General features: G+C 50.2%; 1 protein-coding gene across 1 annotated transcript in view; it reads left to right on the top strand.

The window, feature by feature from the left end:
* LOC135897498 (probable ATP-dependent RNA helicase vasa-like) overlaps window positions 1-14,994 on the top strand; it is an 86,961-nt gene that overhangs the window by 47,783 nt on the left and 24,184 nt on the right. The window contains 2 exon segments of the mRNA XM_065426142.2: window positions 5,032-5,118; window positions 6,754-6,831. Of these exon segments, the coding sequence (XP_065282214.2) occupies window positions 5,032-5,118; window positions 6,754-6,831 (165 nt within the window).

Below are 14,994 nucleotides of genomic sequence, written 5' to 3'. Positions count from 1 at the left end.
ACTGAAGTTCAACATGAAGCCGAAATTTCTTAGTTATGTCTCTTACTTCGTTATATTGGTTATTGCCCTTTACTGCAGTATATGCCCAACGGTGGTGTACAGTCGCCGACCGTTTATTCGGACCTCAAGGGGACTGCGGAAATGTCCGAATAAACAGGTGTCCGGAAAAGCAGATTAAGGGGGGACACGGGTCTTAGAATCCGAAAAATCGTCGAAAAATCGATTTTTTGAAAATGTTATTTTCGAAACCTGCTGCCAGTTCTTAACCTGTCTGCAAGGTTTCACGCTTCTAAATTAAGTATTTTACGCGCAATATCAATTTATATTGTCACTGTTCACCAAATTTCAGCGGTAATGGATGCCAAAAACGGCAGTTTACTGTGACGCGCAGCTCCTGTACCACTCGGGCTAGCGGAGCCATCTTGGTCTCTCTTGAAAGAGCAGCTTTCCCTCTTCAAATTCCCACCATTCATGTCTCCGCCCGTTCGTTGGCCAGAGAAAAAAGAACGCGCCAAAAAAAGGTCCCGACGCGCACTCCTATTTGTTACTCGAGGCACGTGACGCGAGGGCGCTACACGGTTGGCTGAAGCCGCCTTCGTCGTCTGCTCGACGCGCTCGGCCGGAGCTGCAGTGCGCAAGCGAGCGCCATTTTGTTCTTGTGTTGACAGCGGAGCGGTACACGCGATGCATCGACGAGCTGTGAAATTTCGCTCCAAACATCCTTTCGGGAAGGCGGTGAAGCGTTCGCTCAGCGAGAACTTCAAAAAGGGCACCGCAACACCACGGGATACTCAAGACGTCGAACTTCGAGCTTCCGAAGACGGCGTCGTCGAAGCCACCACGGTAGGCCTAACTTGTCCGACGTCCGAAAGCGGCACCGGCGGGAGCCGGGTACGCCACGACACGACCTTTCTGCAGCCCTCGGAAGCAGAAGAGCAGCGAAGAAAAGCGGCAGACAAAACGGAGAAACTTGGATCGACTGCAGCAACAGAGCGAAAAAAAGAACTTCTCGCTGACAGCGCCGACGCCCAGCCACTAGGTGGAACTCCATTCACCATTCTGTGCTTGGATGCGGTGAACGCTTTACAAGAGTTCGCGAAATGCAAAACGTGCAGTGGTGGCGTCAAAGTAGTGAGAGACGAACGGGAATATGGACTTGCGGTGAAGTTGCACCTTGTGTGCGATAATTGCGATAAGACGTCGTCGGCATGGAGCTCGCCGCGCGTGCCATGCAGGCCACTGGCAATCGCCAAACGGCTTTGAACGACGTGTTCGCGGCAATAAATGTGAGCCATCGAGGCCTGCACACAAAAACGTGGCAGGCATATGTGAAAACAAAGCTGACGCCTGCTGCCAATCGCGCGGCCCAAAAGCTCGTCCGCAAGTGTGCGCAGTCGGTTCGCGACCTCTACGCCGAACTGCACGTAAGCAATCCGGGAAACATCGCAGTTTCCTACGATGGATCCTGGATGACGCGCGGACATTCATCGCATGTTGGCGTCGGCACGGTTATCGAACTTTTCAGTGGTTTGGTGCTGGACTATGTTGTCCTAAGCAACTACTGTGCCGGATGCGAGTCGGGCCCGAAGGAGGGTGACCCTTCTTACGAAACATGGGCAGCCAGCCATGTCTGTCAAAAAAATACGACGAAGAAGGCAGGTGAGATGGAGGTGGAGGCCGCGCTGATTCTCTTCAAGAGGTCGCTCGAGCGTCACAACATGCTCTACACTATTCTCTGCGACGGCGACAGCAGGACTTACCTTGCTTTAGTGGAAGAAAAGGTGTATGGATACATACCCATTTAAAAAGAGGACTGCGTGAACCATGTCGAGAAGCGCATGGGTACAGCACTAAGAAACGCAGTAGCCAAGCATAAGGGCTCTGGCTCCAACAGCCTCGGTGGACGGGGCAAACTTACGGGAGAGCTGATCAACAGAATCAGCTCATATTATGGGTGGGCACTGAAAACCTACAAAGACGTGGATGCAATGAACAGGGCAGTGATGGCCACATTCTATCATTTCACTGCCAACGACACCAAGGCCAACCACTCATTTTGCCCACCAGGGCCTAGCTCGTGGTGCAAACAGAATGCGGCAAAAGCCAGAGGTGAGCCTGCCCCAAGGCACCCCCGCAATCTGCCTCCCCATGTCGGTGAGGCCTTGCTGCCCATATTTGAGCGCCTTTCAGAGAAGAAACTCCTGGAACGATGCTTGCGTGGGAAGACTCAAAATAACGAGAGTCTACATTCAATGATATGGGCACTTTCTCCCAAGCGGTCGCATGCCTCATTGTTTACGGTGGAGGCTGCTGTGGCCGAAGCCGTAATGAAATTCAACAGCGGGAATGCAAGAACCTCAGCAGCCATCCTCACTGAGCTGAGCCTCAACGCAAGTGCCCAAAGCGAAAAGCGCATGCTCGAAAAAGACCTGCTCAGAAGCCGAGCATCGGTATGCAAGCGTGCATGTAGAGAAAATATGCAGCAGGCCTTGAAAAATCGCCACATTGGTGAAAAAAAACAGACTGATTACATGCCTGGGGCTTATTAACCCTTTGGAGATGTAAACATGTAATTATTTTTTGCTTGTACTTGATAAACTTAGTTTTGTTTGTTTTTTGCCTTTTTCTCAAAACTTTGTCTTGTGTCTGGTTGCAAGTTTGCCCAAGAGATATCTCAGCACCTAGAGCAGCTAGAACTATAATTCTTTTTGCAATGTGAAGCTGAAACTATAAAGGATGCAGCGCTGGAAGCAGATTTTTTATTTTTATCTCTAGGAATTTTTTTCTGCATTGTTTTTTTTGTCCAGTCGCCATGTTGGGAGCACAAAGTTCAGTGGGCTGCTAAATCTCTAATGTTAGCCCAATTTGAAAACTGCTTTCAGCGTTGCACTCCTTAACATTGTAGTATCTACCCATATGTTAAAATTTGAATTTCTGATGAGTAATTTTTTTTTCTATTGTTTGGGCAGACAATAGCAATAATTTTCTAATATCTCGGGAACTAATTGATCTACAAGAAAAACAGTTGCATATTTGAAATCAGCAGAAAAAACTTAATATATGTGCCTAGTTTCTTTATATTTGGACTGTCAGTAAAGAAAATAGGTCTCTGACCAGTGTCCCCCCTTAAGAAAAAAAAATGAAATCCTTTATTTCCACGCGCTTATTCGGGCTCGGCAGTAGGCTTGAAGAAATCGTGAATGCACCGCTGCACGCTGTTCCTTTACGCGCAATCAGATAAGCCTGAATCTCGGAGAGGGTTGTACGGTCACTATAGGCGGCTGAAAGCACAGTCACTGTTTGTGCACGCTCCGCATGCGACGGCAGCATAGCACATGGTGCGTCATCTTCCGACTCGGAGTCATCGTCCGGCGGTGCAGCAGAAACCCAACGAATGATCTCGCCGTCGTCGAGTTCTGCGAATGTCAGTACAGCAGTGTCAGCACCTGTGAAACTGTCAAATGAGACGGTGTCCGGAATCGCAATGCAACCACTGCGCAGGTCTCGGCAGAACATTTTCCGTGTCAGTTGGGAGCACATCAGAAGGCGACAAATCTTGGGCCTCCTGGCACCCGCTTGCTGGCATTCCCCAGCGAAGTCTGTGCGGGCCCTGTCGGCGCCATTAGACAGTTGACGCGATGTTTCCGTACGCCGCGTTGGATCACCGAAACCTCGACACAGCACACAAAGCAAACACCACCATGCCAACACCAGTCGCACAAACGAAAAACGTAGCCTGCTCACAGCGTCGTGCGCGAGGAAACAAATCGGCTGCTGGATTGTCTTGACATGGCTTACTAAGCTGAAACTGGAACTGCTGTAGAGCCAATCTTTAGAACCAGACAGAAACGATGATGTGCGGGGATTTCCAGTAGCGCCACTTCGTGGGGCAGCAAGGAGGCTCTGTTCAAAACAAAAATGGCGCTCAGCAAGTCGAACTATGCGCCGGTCATAGTCGGTGCATGATGCTCTCGATCGAGTTGGCTCAAGGAGTGTCCGAAAAATCGGACGAGAGGTTGCAACGTGACCGAACTTTCGGCAGTTGTTATACATTATGGTCTATGGGGAGAATGGCAGTGCCGCGAAGCTGACCGAATAATCGGGCATGTCCGAATTTTTGGAGTCCGGAAAATCGGTCGGCGACTGTACACACAAATAAACGAATGTAGGGTCGAGCAAAGCAGATAAGGATGGCACACACGCAGAAATAAGCCCGGTCAGGCACGGTCGCGGAGACTGTGAAGGAGTGGAACACCAATGTTGACGTCACTAAGCCGCGGTTTCTGGTCTCCGCTCGCATCGTCAGCGTCAGCAGCAGCGCTCGACGGGGGGCGGAGCTACAGCGCCATTTTAATCGACGATTGCGTCGCTCGTAAGTGAAAAATCCCCCCCCCCCCCCAAATTTTACCTTAATGGTTTATAATGTTTCCGCATCCGTATAAGCATCTTATTGAATTCTACAGACTTTCAGCTTCCCTTTAAGTGAGGTTGAGGCGGCTGTTGTCACTGCTAGGCCGCCGCGGCATCAAAGATCAGACTTTTGTCGCCCGAAGTTTTTTACCCTTTTATTGCATTCTCTCAGAGTTCCGTTTTTGACAGGTCAGTGGGCAATCTCGCGCTATTTCGGTTAAGCAGTACTACCGTTTAGTGTGTGTGTTTTCCGAGCTCCTGCCAACTACGGTTTAACGAGGTTTCACTGTAAAAGCAAAAGAGGCTTCAGCGTGTGCAACACACCACTTCTTGGCACCAGATGCAACAATTTTTGGTATTGCTGCCTACCGTACCAATGTGACAGTCTTTTGCTTTGCACTTGGCGTGCTTGTATTGTTGTGAAACCAGTCAAATGGCGATGCGCTCAAAGGGGACAGGTAGCACACTGCGATGTGAACAAAGTGTTCAATGTCAATGTGTTCAATGTCAGTCTTTGCATTTCCTAGTTTTCCGAGACTTGTGTCTGAAAGGTGCGCCGATGCCTTCAGAGTGCGACGGGTCTCCCATTGTGCATCTTACGCGAGTGTGTTTGGCATGCAGGTTGTTTCAAATGTGGCCAAGAGGGGCACATGAGTAGAGATTGTCCCAACTCTGATTCCTCAGGAGGAGGTGGCAGTGGCGGTAGAGGTGAGTGCACGTTTGTTTTTGCAGTGGCGGTATGCATGTGCACTAGAGGTTGGTGTGAATTGAATGGTACGTTTTTTTTTTTTTTTTTCTACACGTAACGCCTTGGTGTGATCTGAATACACGAAGCAGAGAGTGTGACTGCCATTTCCCATTAAAAAGACAGCTCGAGAGACAAGGGGAGCATAGTTGCCACCAAACAGGAGTTTGGAATTTGGGAATTAGGTGTAGGGGAACTGTTTTAATGAGTCTAGACTATGTACAGAATTTACCTTCACAGAATCGAGATGTATTCATGCTTTGTCGTCCATCGTCATTGTACTCGAAACAGCTGTTTATTGCTGTAGATAAACCACACGTTTGTTTCCATTGTCTGTTGCATTTGGTAACCTCTCTTTCTTAGAACAGCTCTCATGGCCTTGCTCCTTGAGTAGATGCATGGGAGGCTTTCCGAATGAATCCTGTGACATCTTTGCCATCCTGCACTGGAATGTGTTCAGTGACGGTGACACTGGGGCATGGTTTTGTTGCATGCGGGCGATTTCGGAATGTTAAAGAAAAAATTGGGAGGCGGGTTCGCACGCATATTTCTTTTCTAGCCCAGCTGTGGCCGCACATAGCTGTTGGCATGGCTGAGTGCGTACATTGCTTGCATGCCCCGTGTTAGAGGTAATCTGCTGCTTTTGCAAAGACTGGGCGAGCCGAGATGGCGTGGCATCGTGAGTTACCTTCCCGTGCGGTTAGTGCTGGGGGTTGCGTAATATTGGGTTTCGGAGTCTTGTTGAAGCGAGATAGAGATAGAGTGCTCGCTCCCTGTTGCTGGCACTTTTCAGAACAGCGTCGTCCCACTGTGGGTGACGCAGTCGGCTCCTGTGGTTGAGTGAATGCAAAAGCGTGGGTGGCTTCACTTCATACCACTGATGTAGAGATGTCAATGTTGCACAAAATCGTATCTTGCGTTACAGAGTGTTTATAAACTTTTTTCTCATTCAAATTAGCTTTTTCCCATTTGCCCAATAATTTGAAAAATATGGTGGCCCCTTTTATGCAAGAAAAATCCATAGGTGAATACTTACTTGCATAAAAGTATGAATTTCAATATTGAAATTCAATATTTTAGTTCAAGCACATTGCCAATTTTACTGACTTCACCATGTGGACGCTTGACTGTCTATATCTTCAGAATGAGCCAAAGGATACATTTTCATTGGTGTTTGCTTTCTTCACCTTGGCCCTTGTTTGTTTAAGCTTTGTTCAGACTTATTTTGGACCCCCCCCCCCTCTTTAAGGAACCAACTTTTTGCCATGAGATTAGTCCTGTACTTTTCTGCTAAAACTTAGACCTGGACAGTGCTGTTGTGGTTTCTTCAATCAATTTTAATTAATGAGAAAATTTGGGTGTGAGTTCCAATTTCACACCCGTTGTGAAGCCTTCATTCTCGCCTTCCTGCCCTTTGCATGTCTAAATGCTGAGCAGGACAGGCTTCTTGCCATAGTTGCCCTTCAGCCTGCTAAATGAACTGCTTTAGAGGCATGCTTTGCAGCAGCAGCAGTGGCATAGCGAAACTTCTGAAATAAATCTTTAGATAAACACAGGATCTGCTTGCCTCATAGGGCGTCTGCCTTTGTGCTTTTCAGGCTGTTTCAAGTGTGGCGAAGAAGGCCACATGAGTAGGGATTGCCCAAAGGCCTCCAGTGATGACCGACCCAAGAGGGGTGAGTTCGTGCAGCTCAGTACACGCAGAAGTATATTGTAGTTGCATAACGAATGAGTTGAGGGGGGTGGAATTCTTTCAGTGTGTCTACCAACCGGGAAAACTGGGAATTCTCAGGGATTTTGAGTAGTCTGGAAAAACTCGGGGAAAACTCAGGGAATTTGTGCCTCTATTAGGGAAAATTAGCTGTAATTTTATTGAAATGGTCGAAAGTCACGAAAACTGGCTCGAGTAACAGACAGGAATCGTAATGAGTCGTCTTTGATGTGCTGTCGTCAGCTGTAGGAGTTGCCAGTGTACAGTCAGTGACCGACTGTCCGGATTCCTGATAATTTGGGCGGCTTCGCTGCGCCACCATGTACCCCATAGTCAATGTATCAGAGCGTCTGAAATTTCGGACGCAAGAACTTTTTACCGTCCAATTTTTCTAACGTTTTGCCGTGATCGCAGGTTCGAAACTGCATGAATCTGTGTCGACGAGCGACCACGTAGACCGGTAAAATCTCGGGCTCTCGTAGGAGAGGAAGAACCGACACTCGATCTCTTAGAGTAGCGTTCTTTTTTTTAATCTCCTTCGGAACGCTAGCCCGTGCCGGCGCATGCCAGCCGCTCGTGTCTGAAGTAGGCGCAAGCGTCTATGTCATCTCTCCTGCGACGCTGATGCTGCTGCCGCTGCAGAGGGCTCCCCCCCTAGAGAGGAGGAAAGTTCGACGAACGATGGAAAGTCCACGTGACGTGGCGGCGAAGGATGCAGCAGGGTCGCGTCGCATACTGGTGGAGCTGATAGCGCGGGTGCTTCAATCTAGGCGGGTTTGAGACATTCCAGGGCAATTGTGTCTGATCGGCCGTTGACATTCACAACAAACGTTGTCGGACAACGCACTAGAACACAATATGGCCCGGAGTAGTGTGGTTGTAAAGGCTTCCGCATGGCACAGTTACACACAAAAACTTGGGTAGCAGAGGTGAGTGCGGGAGAAATGTGCGGGGACCTTGCTTCTTGTGAACGTGTAGGCACAGGGCGTATCTGGCTGAAGGCTTGCAGTTCCGCATCGTATTCGGCAGGTGATGGCATAGGCGTTTTGGGGCCGGCGACAAAGAAATCGCACGGAAGGCGTAGGTGAGTGCCGTAGAATACCTGAGCACAGGAGCAACCTAGGTCACTCTTGAGTGCAGCTCTGATGCCAAGTAAGACGAGGGGCAAATGCAGGACCCACTTCTCCGGTGATTCATGTGCCATAAGGGAGGCCTTGAGATGCCGATCAAAACGTTCAACTAGTCCATTGGACTGCGGGTGGTAAGCAGTTGTGCGAAAACGTGTCGTTCCGAGTAGTTTGAGTAGCTCGTTGAAGAGTGCCGAGTCAAACTGCCGACCGTGATCTGTGATTATTGTGGATGGGCAGCCAAACCTTGCGATCCACGTAGACATGAAAGCTGCTGCAACTGTGGGCGCTGAGATATCGGATATAGGTGTAGCTTCTGGCCACCGTGTATAACGGTCGATGCATGTCAGTGTGTAGCAGTAACCTTTCGAAGGTGGGAGAGGGCCGACGAGGTCCAGGTGTACGGTGTCAAAATGAGCATCCGGTGGAAGAAAAGACTTGTCAGGCGGAATGGGTTGACGCTGGATCCTCGAATGTAGACACGACAAACAGCAGCGAACCCAATCGCGAACTTGGCGTTTAGCCGAGGCCAAACAAACTGACTTGAAAAAGCTTCTGTGTCGCGCGTATGCCAGGGTTCGACAGGTTGTGCACGGTTTCGAATAGACGTCTGCGAAGGGATGCTGGAATGTATGGTGTAGGTGTGTTGTTAGTAGTGTCGCAGATGACGGACGTACCATCTGGGGTCACAACGACGTCTTCCAATTACAGGGACGTTGACGAATTCCAGAGTGCGAAGTTCAGTGTCGCACGCTGTTGACTGGCGAGTAAGTCTGCCTTGACGATGAAAAGTTCCGATGTCAATGTAGAAAAGACATTAACACGACTCAGAACGTCGGCTGGAACGTTGTTGGTGCCCTTGATGTGGCGGAACGTTGTTGTAAACTCGGAGATGTAGGAGAGGTGTCGAATCTCGCGGGGCGAGTAACAGGACGCCGAACGAGTCGTTGCATGCACAAGGGGCTTGTGGTCAGTCACGACAGTGAATGCACGGCCTTAAAGGAAATGGCGAAAATGCTTGATAGCCTGGTAAACAGCGAGTAATTCACGGCCGAACACGCTGTAGCGAGACTGCGCAGGCTTCAGTTTCTTGAGAAAAAAAGCGAGTGGATGCCATGCATTGTTGATGAATAGCTGCAGAACGGCACCAACGGCGGTGTTTGAAGCGTTGGTCATGATGGCAGTGGGTCCGTCTGGCTTTGGGTGTCTAAGCAGCGTGGCGTCGGCGAGGGCAGACTTGGCTCTTGTGAAAGCGTCGGTGACCTCTTCAGTCCACCGAAGCACTTGTGTGCGTTTGTTTACCAGGAGAGCGTCTGGCGGAGCCATAAGTCGTGCGCACTCGGGAATGAATCGGTGGTAGAAATTGACGAATCCGAGAAATTGGCGAAGCTTGGTGAGTGTGTTCAGCCGGGGAAGGTTTTCGGTGACTCGAATCTTGGACGGCAGAGGTCGAATGCCGTTAGCGTCGACGATATGACTGAGGAACTCGAGTTCGGGTTGACCGAATTCACTCTTGGTGGCGTCGATGGCAATTCCTTTACCGGCAAGGCGTGAAAACAACCGCAAGTGGTGAAGATGTTCTTCTGCCGAAGAGCTTGCAACGAGAAGGTCGTCAATGTATGCAAAAACGAAAGGCGAACCTCGGGTGACGGAATCTATGAAACGCTGAAAGGATTGGCCCGCATTGCGTAAACCGAAAGGCATGCGGAGAAATTTGAAAAGACCGAAGGGTGTGGTGATCGCGGTCTTGTGAATGTCTTTTTCAGCGTCCGGTAGTAGATAGGTGCGAACGAGATCAATCTTAGAAAAGACCGTCGAACCGTGCAATGCTGCCGTGAAGTCCTGAATTGAATGTTCAGTAGAGGGTAGCGATGTGACGTTTAGTGCCCTGTAATCGCCGCATGGGCGCCAGTCGCCCATCTTCTTAGGCACCATGTGAAGTGGTGATGCCCAGTTACTGGAGGAAGGGCGGATGATGCCAAGTTGCAGCATATGTTCGAACTCCGTGCGAACGATCTTGAGTTTCTCCGGGACCCGCCGTGGTTGCTCAGTGGCTATGGTGTTAGGCTGCTGAGCACAAGGTCGCGGGATCGAATCCCGGCCACGGCGGCCGCATTTCGATGGGGGCGAAATACGAAAACACCCATGTACTTAGATTTAGGTGCACGTTAAAGAACCCCTGGTGGTCGAAATTTCCGGAGTCCTCCACTACGGTGTGCCTCATAATCATAAAGTGGTTTTGGCACGTAAAACCCCATAATTTTGTTAGTTTCTCCGGGGACAAAGGCCAGGTCGGAAATAGACTGGTGGGCCAGAGGTGACGATGTGATGGCACACATCATGTTGCACCGGTTGCGTCCAGTCTGGTAGGCGCGTCAAAGTGGGAAACTCGCGTAGGAGCGCAGCGAAAGGTTTGTCCAACATGGCAGAAATAGGCGCTATGGGCAATGTGCCTGATGATGGGGCGCCGGGAACGGATAGCTGGGTCACGGAGTCGATGAGACGGTGTCATTGGATGCTCACAAGGAGTCCGTAGTTATGCAAGAAGTCTGTTCCAATGACTATACGACGGATGTCTAACCAGGAAAATCCAGCGGAACGCTCGTCGAAGGCCAAGGTTTAGCATGACGGAGCGTGATGAGAAAACTGGAATCCTGGTGCCGTTGACGGCTTGCAAAAACGACACAGGTGTCGCTGGGAGTGCTGGGCGGCGAGAATGCTGACGTAAGCACACCTGTCGACTAAGAATCGTTGTCCCGTAACTCTGTCCGTCACGTAGAAAAGGCGACTTGTGTGTTGGGCCGGACCACTTGTCGCCGTTAGGGCGGCCGGCCTGTTTCCCTGCCAAGTGCAGGGACGCCGACAGTGATGAGCCTCGTTTCCAAAGCGGCGGTGGCAGTAGGAAACGCCAGGCGTTGTAGTTGAGGTTTCATTGCGGGTGCTTGTGCGTCTTGTTCTGCTGGAACTATGTCTGGGTGGGCGGGGAGATGTGCGGCGATGCTCCGCTCCACAGGTGATGCGTTCCAGGCGCTCACACAAGGAGACGAGCGGAGATTGCACTGCGGAAGAGCAGAGAAGAGTTTGCAGAGTGGTTGTATTGTCACCCGGAGACGATGACGTGGCTGTGATGGTTGGGGTGGCTACTTCCATGACTTTGTCGGCCAAAGCGGCAAGTCCGGTAAGGTCCATGGTGAAGGTTGTTGCCAGGACCATCTGCACGTTTGCCGGAAGTCATTGCAAAAACAGTTCGTGCAACAGTGTGTCGTCGATGGATCTCACGTTGTTTCCAAGCAGCTGGCTCATTTGGCGAAGTTGACTAGGGTGTCGTTCGCCGAGTTCTTCAGCGGACAGAAGCTGCTAGATGTGAGAATGTTGTGAAGCTGCTGTGCGCTGTGGCAATGCTACCTTGAGATCGTCATAGGCGGCGGCAGACAATGGGGAGTTCAACAAATCTGCTACCCCGTCAATGGCGGCGGGCGAGAGCGCTGCGACGGCGTAATGGAACTTCGAGGCTTGAGAGCGGATACCAGCGACTTGAAATTGCGCTTCGGCCTGAAGAAACCATGCCAAAGGGTGCTGGTCCCAGTACTGTGGGAGGCGGGTAGGGTTGGCGGAACAGGAGGGCTCACCGCGTTCCTCGGAAGGGTTCTCGCCTTGAGCTCTCGCAGCGTTGGTCTCGTCCATGGTCGTCTCTACCACAGGAACGTATGGCAGTATCACGTCCGGGGTCACCAAACTGTGGAGACGAGTGACCACGTAGACCGGTAAAGTCTCGGGCTCTTGCACGAGAGGAAGAACCGACACTCGATTTCTTAGAGTAGCATTTTTTTTTAAATCTCCTTCGGAACGCTAGCTTGTGCCAGAGCGTGCCAGCCGCTAGTGCCTCGTGTAGACGCGAGCGTCTACGTCATCTCTCTTGTGGCACCGATACTGCTGCTGCTACAAATCAATGCCACCACCGCTGTCATTTTGATTACCTCGCCACCTTGAACCGGTGCTCTCGCACGCAGATCCGCTGGCAGCCGTAGCCACCACTGCGGCAACGCTAGGCCTAGCTGCTTCGACGTTCGCTATGAAGCTTCTTGCTGTAGTGTGCCGTGTTTTTATTGAAAGAATTCGCTGCTGTCAACAATGGCACGGACGCCCCCTTTGTGGTCCTCGCAATTGGCTTAGAAGTACGGTGCGTTGCATAATGGGGGGGGGGTCAGCTTCGCCTCTGCACAGAAATGTTACTTGGTGAAGCATACGCAAAAGTATTGCAGTGAAGTATAACAAGCGTGGGAAGGGGCTATTGCCACAGGACACACTATGTATTCCTTAATTACACATGCATGCACCCGGTATTTCTTGTCGCAATACGAGCGCCAATATGCCTAATACGTGTACCGACAGGCCTTCAGAGCGTTTCGAATGTGCCTGTGGCGGTTTGAGCCCTTAAGGGGGGACGCGGGGGGACCCTAACATTGTGGTACCGTCATTTTGCGTTTGCCTTGTTTCACATTTTGTTTAAAAATGAGTGGAAGCCGACGGCAATTCACCGTCGCCTTCAAGACAAACGCGATCGAGTACGCGGAAGCCAACGGCAACCTGGCGGCACAGCGCGAATTTGGAGTATCAGAAAAGAGCATTCGGTACTGGCGAAGGCAGAAGCAGCTTTTGGTTGCTTGCAGCAACCAAAAGAAAACGTAATTTCGTGGGCAGGCTGCAGCATATCCAGAACTGGAAAACAAGGTTGCGGAGTTCATCCGGGAGCGTCGTGTAAGATCGCTGCCTGTGACTACCAAATCCATCTGTTTTAAAGCGGTAGAGATTGTGCGCGCCTCTAGATTGACAAGGGCTCGCCATCCTGGGTGCGGCGCTTTGCACTACGGCGCCATACTTCTGTGTGCCAGAAACTGCCCGAAGAATTCGAAGACAAGCTAATCGAGTTTCAGCTATGTCATTGCGCTTCGGCAGCAACGCGACTATATGATAGGACAGATGGGAAATGCCAACGAAACGCCAGTGTGGTTCGATATGCCCTCAAGCCGGACTGTTTTTGAGAAAGGAGCCAAGCAAATCAAGCTTCTAACAACGGGCAATGAGCACTTGTGGTTCACTGTGATGCTCGTGTGTACAGCTGATGGGAAGACGTTGCCCCCTTTCATCAGTTTTAAAAGAAAAACATTGCCGAAAGAGGAATTCCCACGCGGCGTCATCGTCCAGGTTAATGAAAACGGTTTTATGAACAAATCGTTCATGCTGGAGTGGGTCCGGCTCGTCTGGAAGCGGCGACCTGCTGCTCTCTTTGAGCGAGCTAACATGCTGGTTCTGGACTTGTATCGAGGCCACCTCGCAGCCAACGTAAAGCGGGCCCTGTGTACGGCAAGACGGACCTCATGGTCATCCCTGGTGGACTGACATCTGTGCTGCAGCCACTAGATGTGCTAAATAAGCCGTTTAAAGATAGTGTGTGAAATCTTTTCATGAATGGATCCTGGGCGATAACTCGACTATCCCCACCTGCCGCATGCGACGTCCACTGCTTGCAACTGTTTCTGGCTGGGTGTCGTCGCCGGGAAAATCTCTCCCCGAAGAGATGGTGCACAAGTCTTTTAGAAAATGCTGCATAAGCAACGCACTGGACGGCACGGAGGACGATGCTCTATGAGACGGGGGCAGCGAGAAGCACTCATCGGACTCTTGTTCGGACGACTCTGATTTGGAGTAGTGCTTGCTCACTTCGTGTCCTTCTGTGTACTGCACACCCGGCCAATTTTTAACAGCATCGCGCGATCATCGACCCGCGTGTTTGTCAGCACCTTATCACGGCACGGATCGGCGAAATAGCGAAAGTAAGCGCATGTGTACACATGCGCGTATCTCGTTTGTTTCGCCGCTCAGCGCCGTTAAGGGGAGACGCTCCTCAGAAACCTTTATTTTTAAATATTATTGCTAGGCAAACGAAAATTGCACCACTTATATAGCTTGATATCCTCATTACAAATCTGTTTTTAGATTTAGGATAGCTCGATGCTTTCATGTCCTAAGTGCCATGCATAAGTTAGAAACAGTGCATGTTTGTGCAGCTACTGGACCTAGCAGTTGGCATGATATAGCAGTGCAAGATGGCGTTTCTTGTCCCCAACACTCCAGTGAGTGCTAATAACCAAGATAATGCATTTCCCTTGACAGGCAACATTTTGAGAGAATTTCATATCTGATGCTTCGTTTTCAGTGACTGGTACCCAAGGGTATTGAACATTTCCATTCTTAAAAATAAACTGGTTGCACTAAAAGCTAGACCAGTGCATTCTACACATCTTAAAGATGATGCACACCAAATTTGGTCTTGATTGGACCACAATAAGTACATCAAATGTCATGCACAAAAGCCATGTTTGGCCAAAAATATGAAGCTGAGAAAAACATGATTGAAAGTTATAAAAGTTCTTTATTTGTGTTGTAGCGCTGAAATCTATATAAAAATTTCACATAATGCAGGCCAGGGTATCTAGATCCAGTGCACAACTTTAGAATTCACCTGTGCCATATGTTGTTCTCTCATAGTCTTCGTGAGCACCATGCTGACCCACTTCCTGTGCTGTTACTTTCCGAGCCAACTCCAAGTTCAGCCACTGCTTTTGTAGCAGCGAGATGCACTTTCTTTGTTATGGCGGTGAACAATTTATGGTGCATCGGTTTTGGTAAACCAAGAACTGCACAAAATCGGACGAGTTGATTGTGTCCAGCTCTAAAAATGCACGCGCTGCAACTACTGCCTTGATATTCACGGCGAAACTCTCTCTTGGGCTGGCCGAAGGGCGCGCTCCACCGTTAGCGTCGTCTACCGGAGATGCACGCCGCGACGAATATGTTGACGAGATAACGGACGTGGTACATGCTGCAAATTGTTGCAACACAACCCAAAAAACGACGCGAGTCGTTTCCGTTTTTTGGCCAACTCGCGGATAAAAAAGTCGCGCCGTCCGCACGCCGGACATGCCGCGGCGCTCACGTTC

Source organism: Dermacentor albipictus, chromosome 9 (genome assembly GCF_038994185.2).
Source record: "Dermacentor albipictus isolate Rhodes 1998 colony chromosome 9, USDA_Dalb.pri_finalv2, whole genome shotgun sequence".
In the NCBI taxonomy this organism is placed as follows: Eukaryota; Metazoa; Arthropoda; class Arachnida; order Ixodida; family Ixodidae; genus Dermacentor; species Dermacentor albipictus.
Note: the sequence above shows the minus strand (reverse complement) of the source record. Positions and strands in the feature narration are given on the sequence as shown.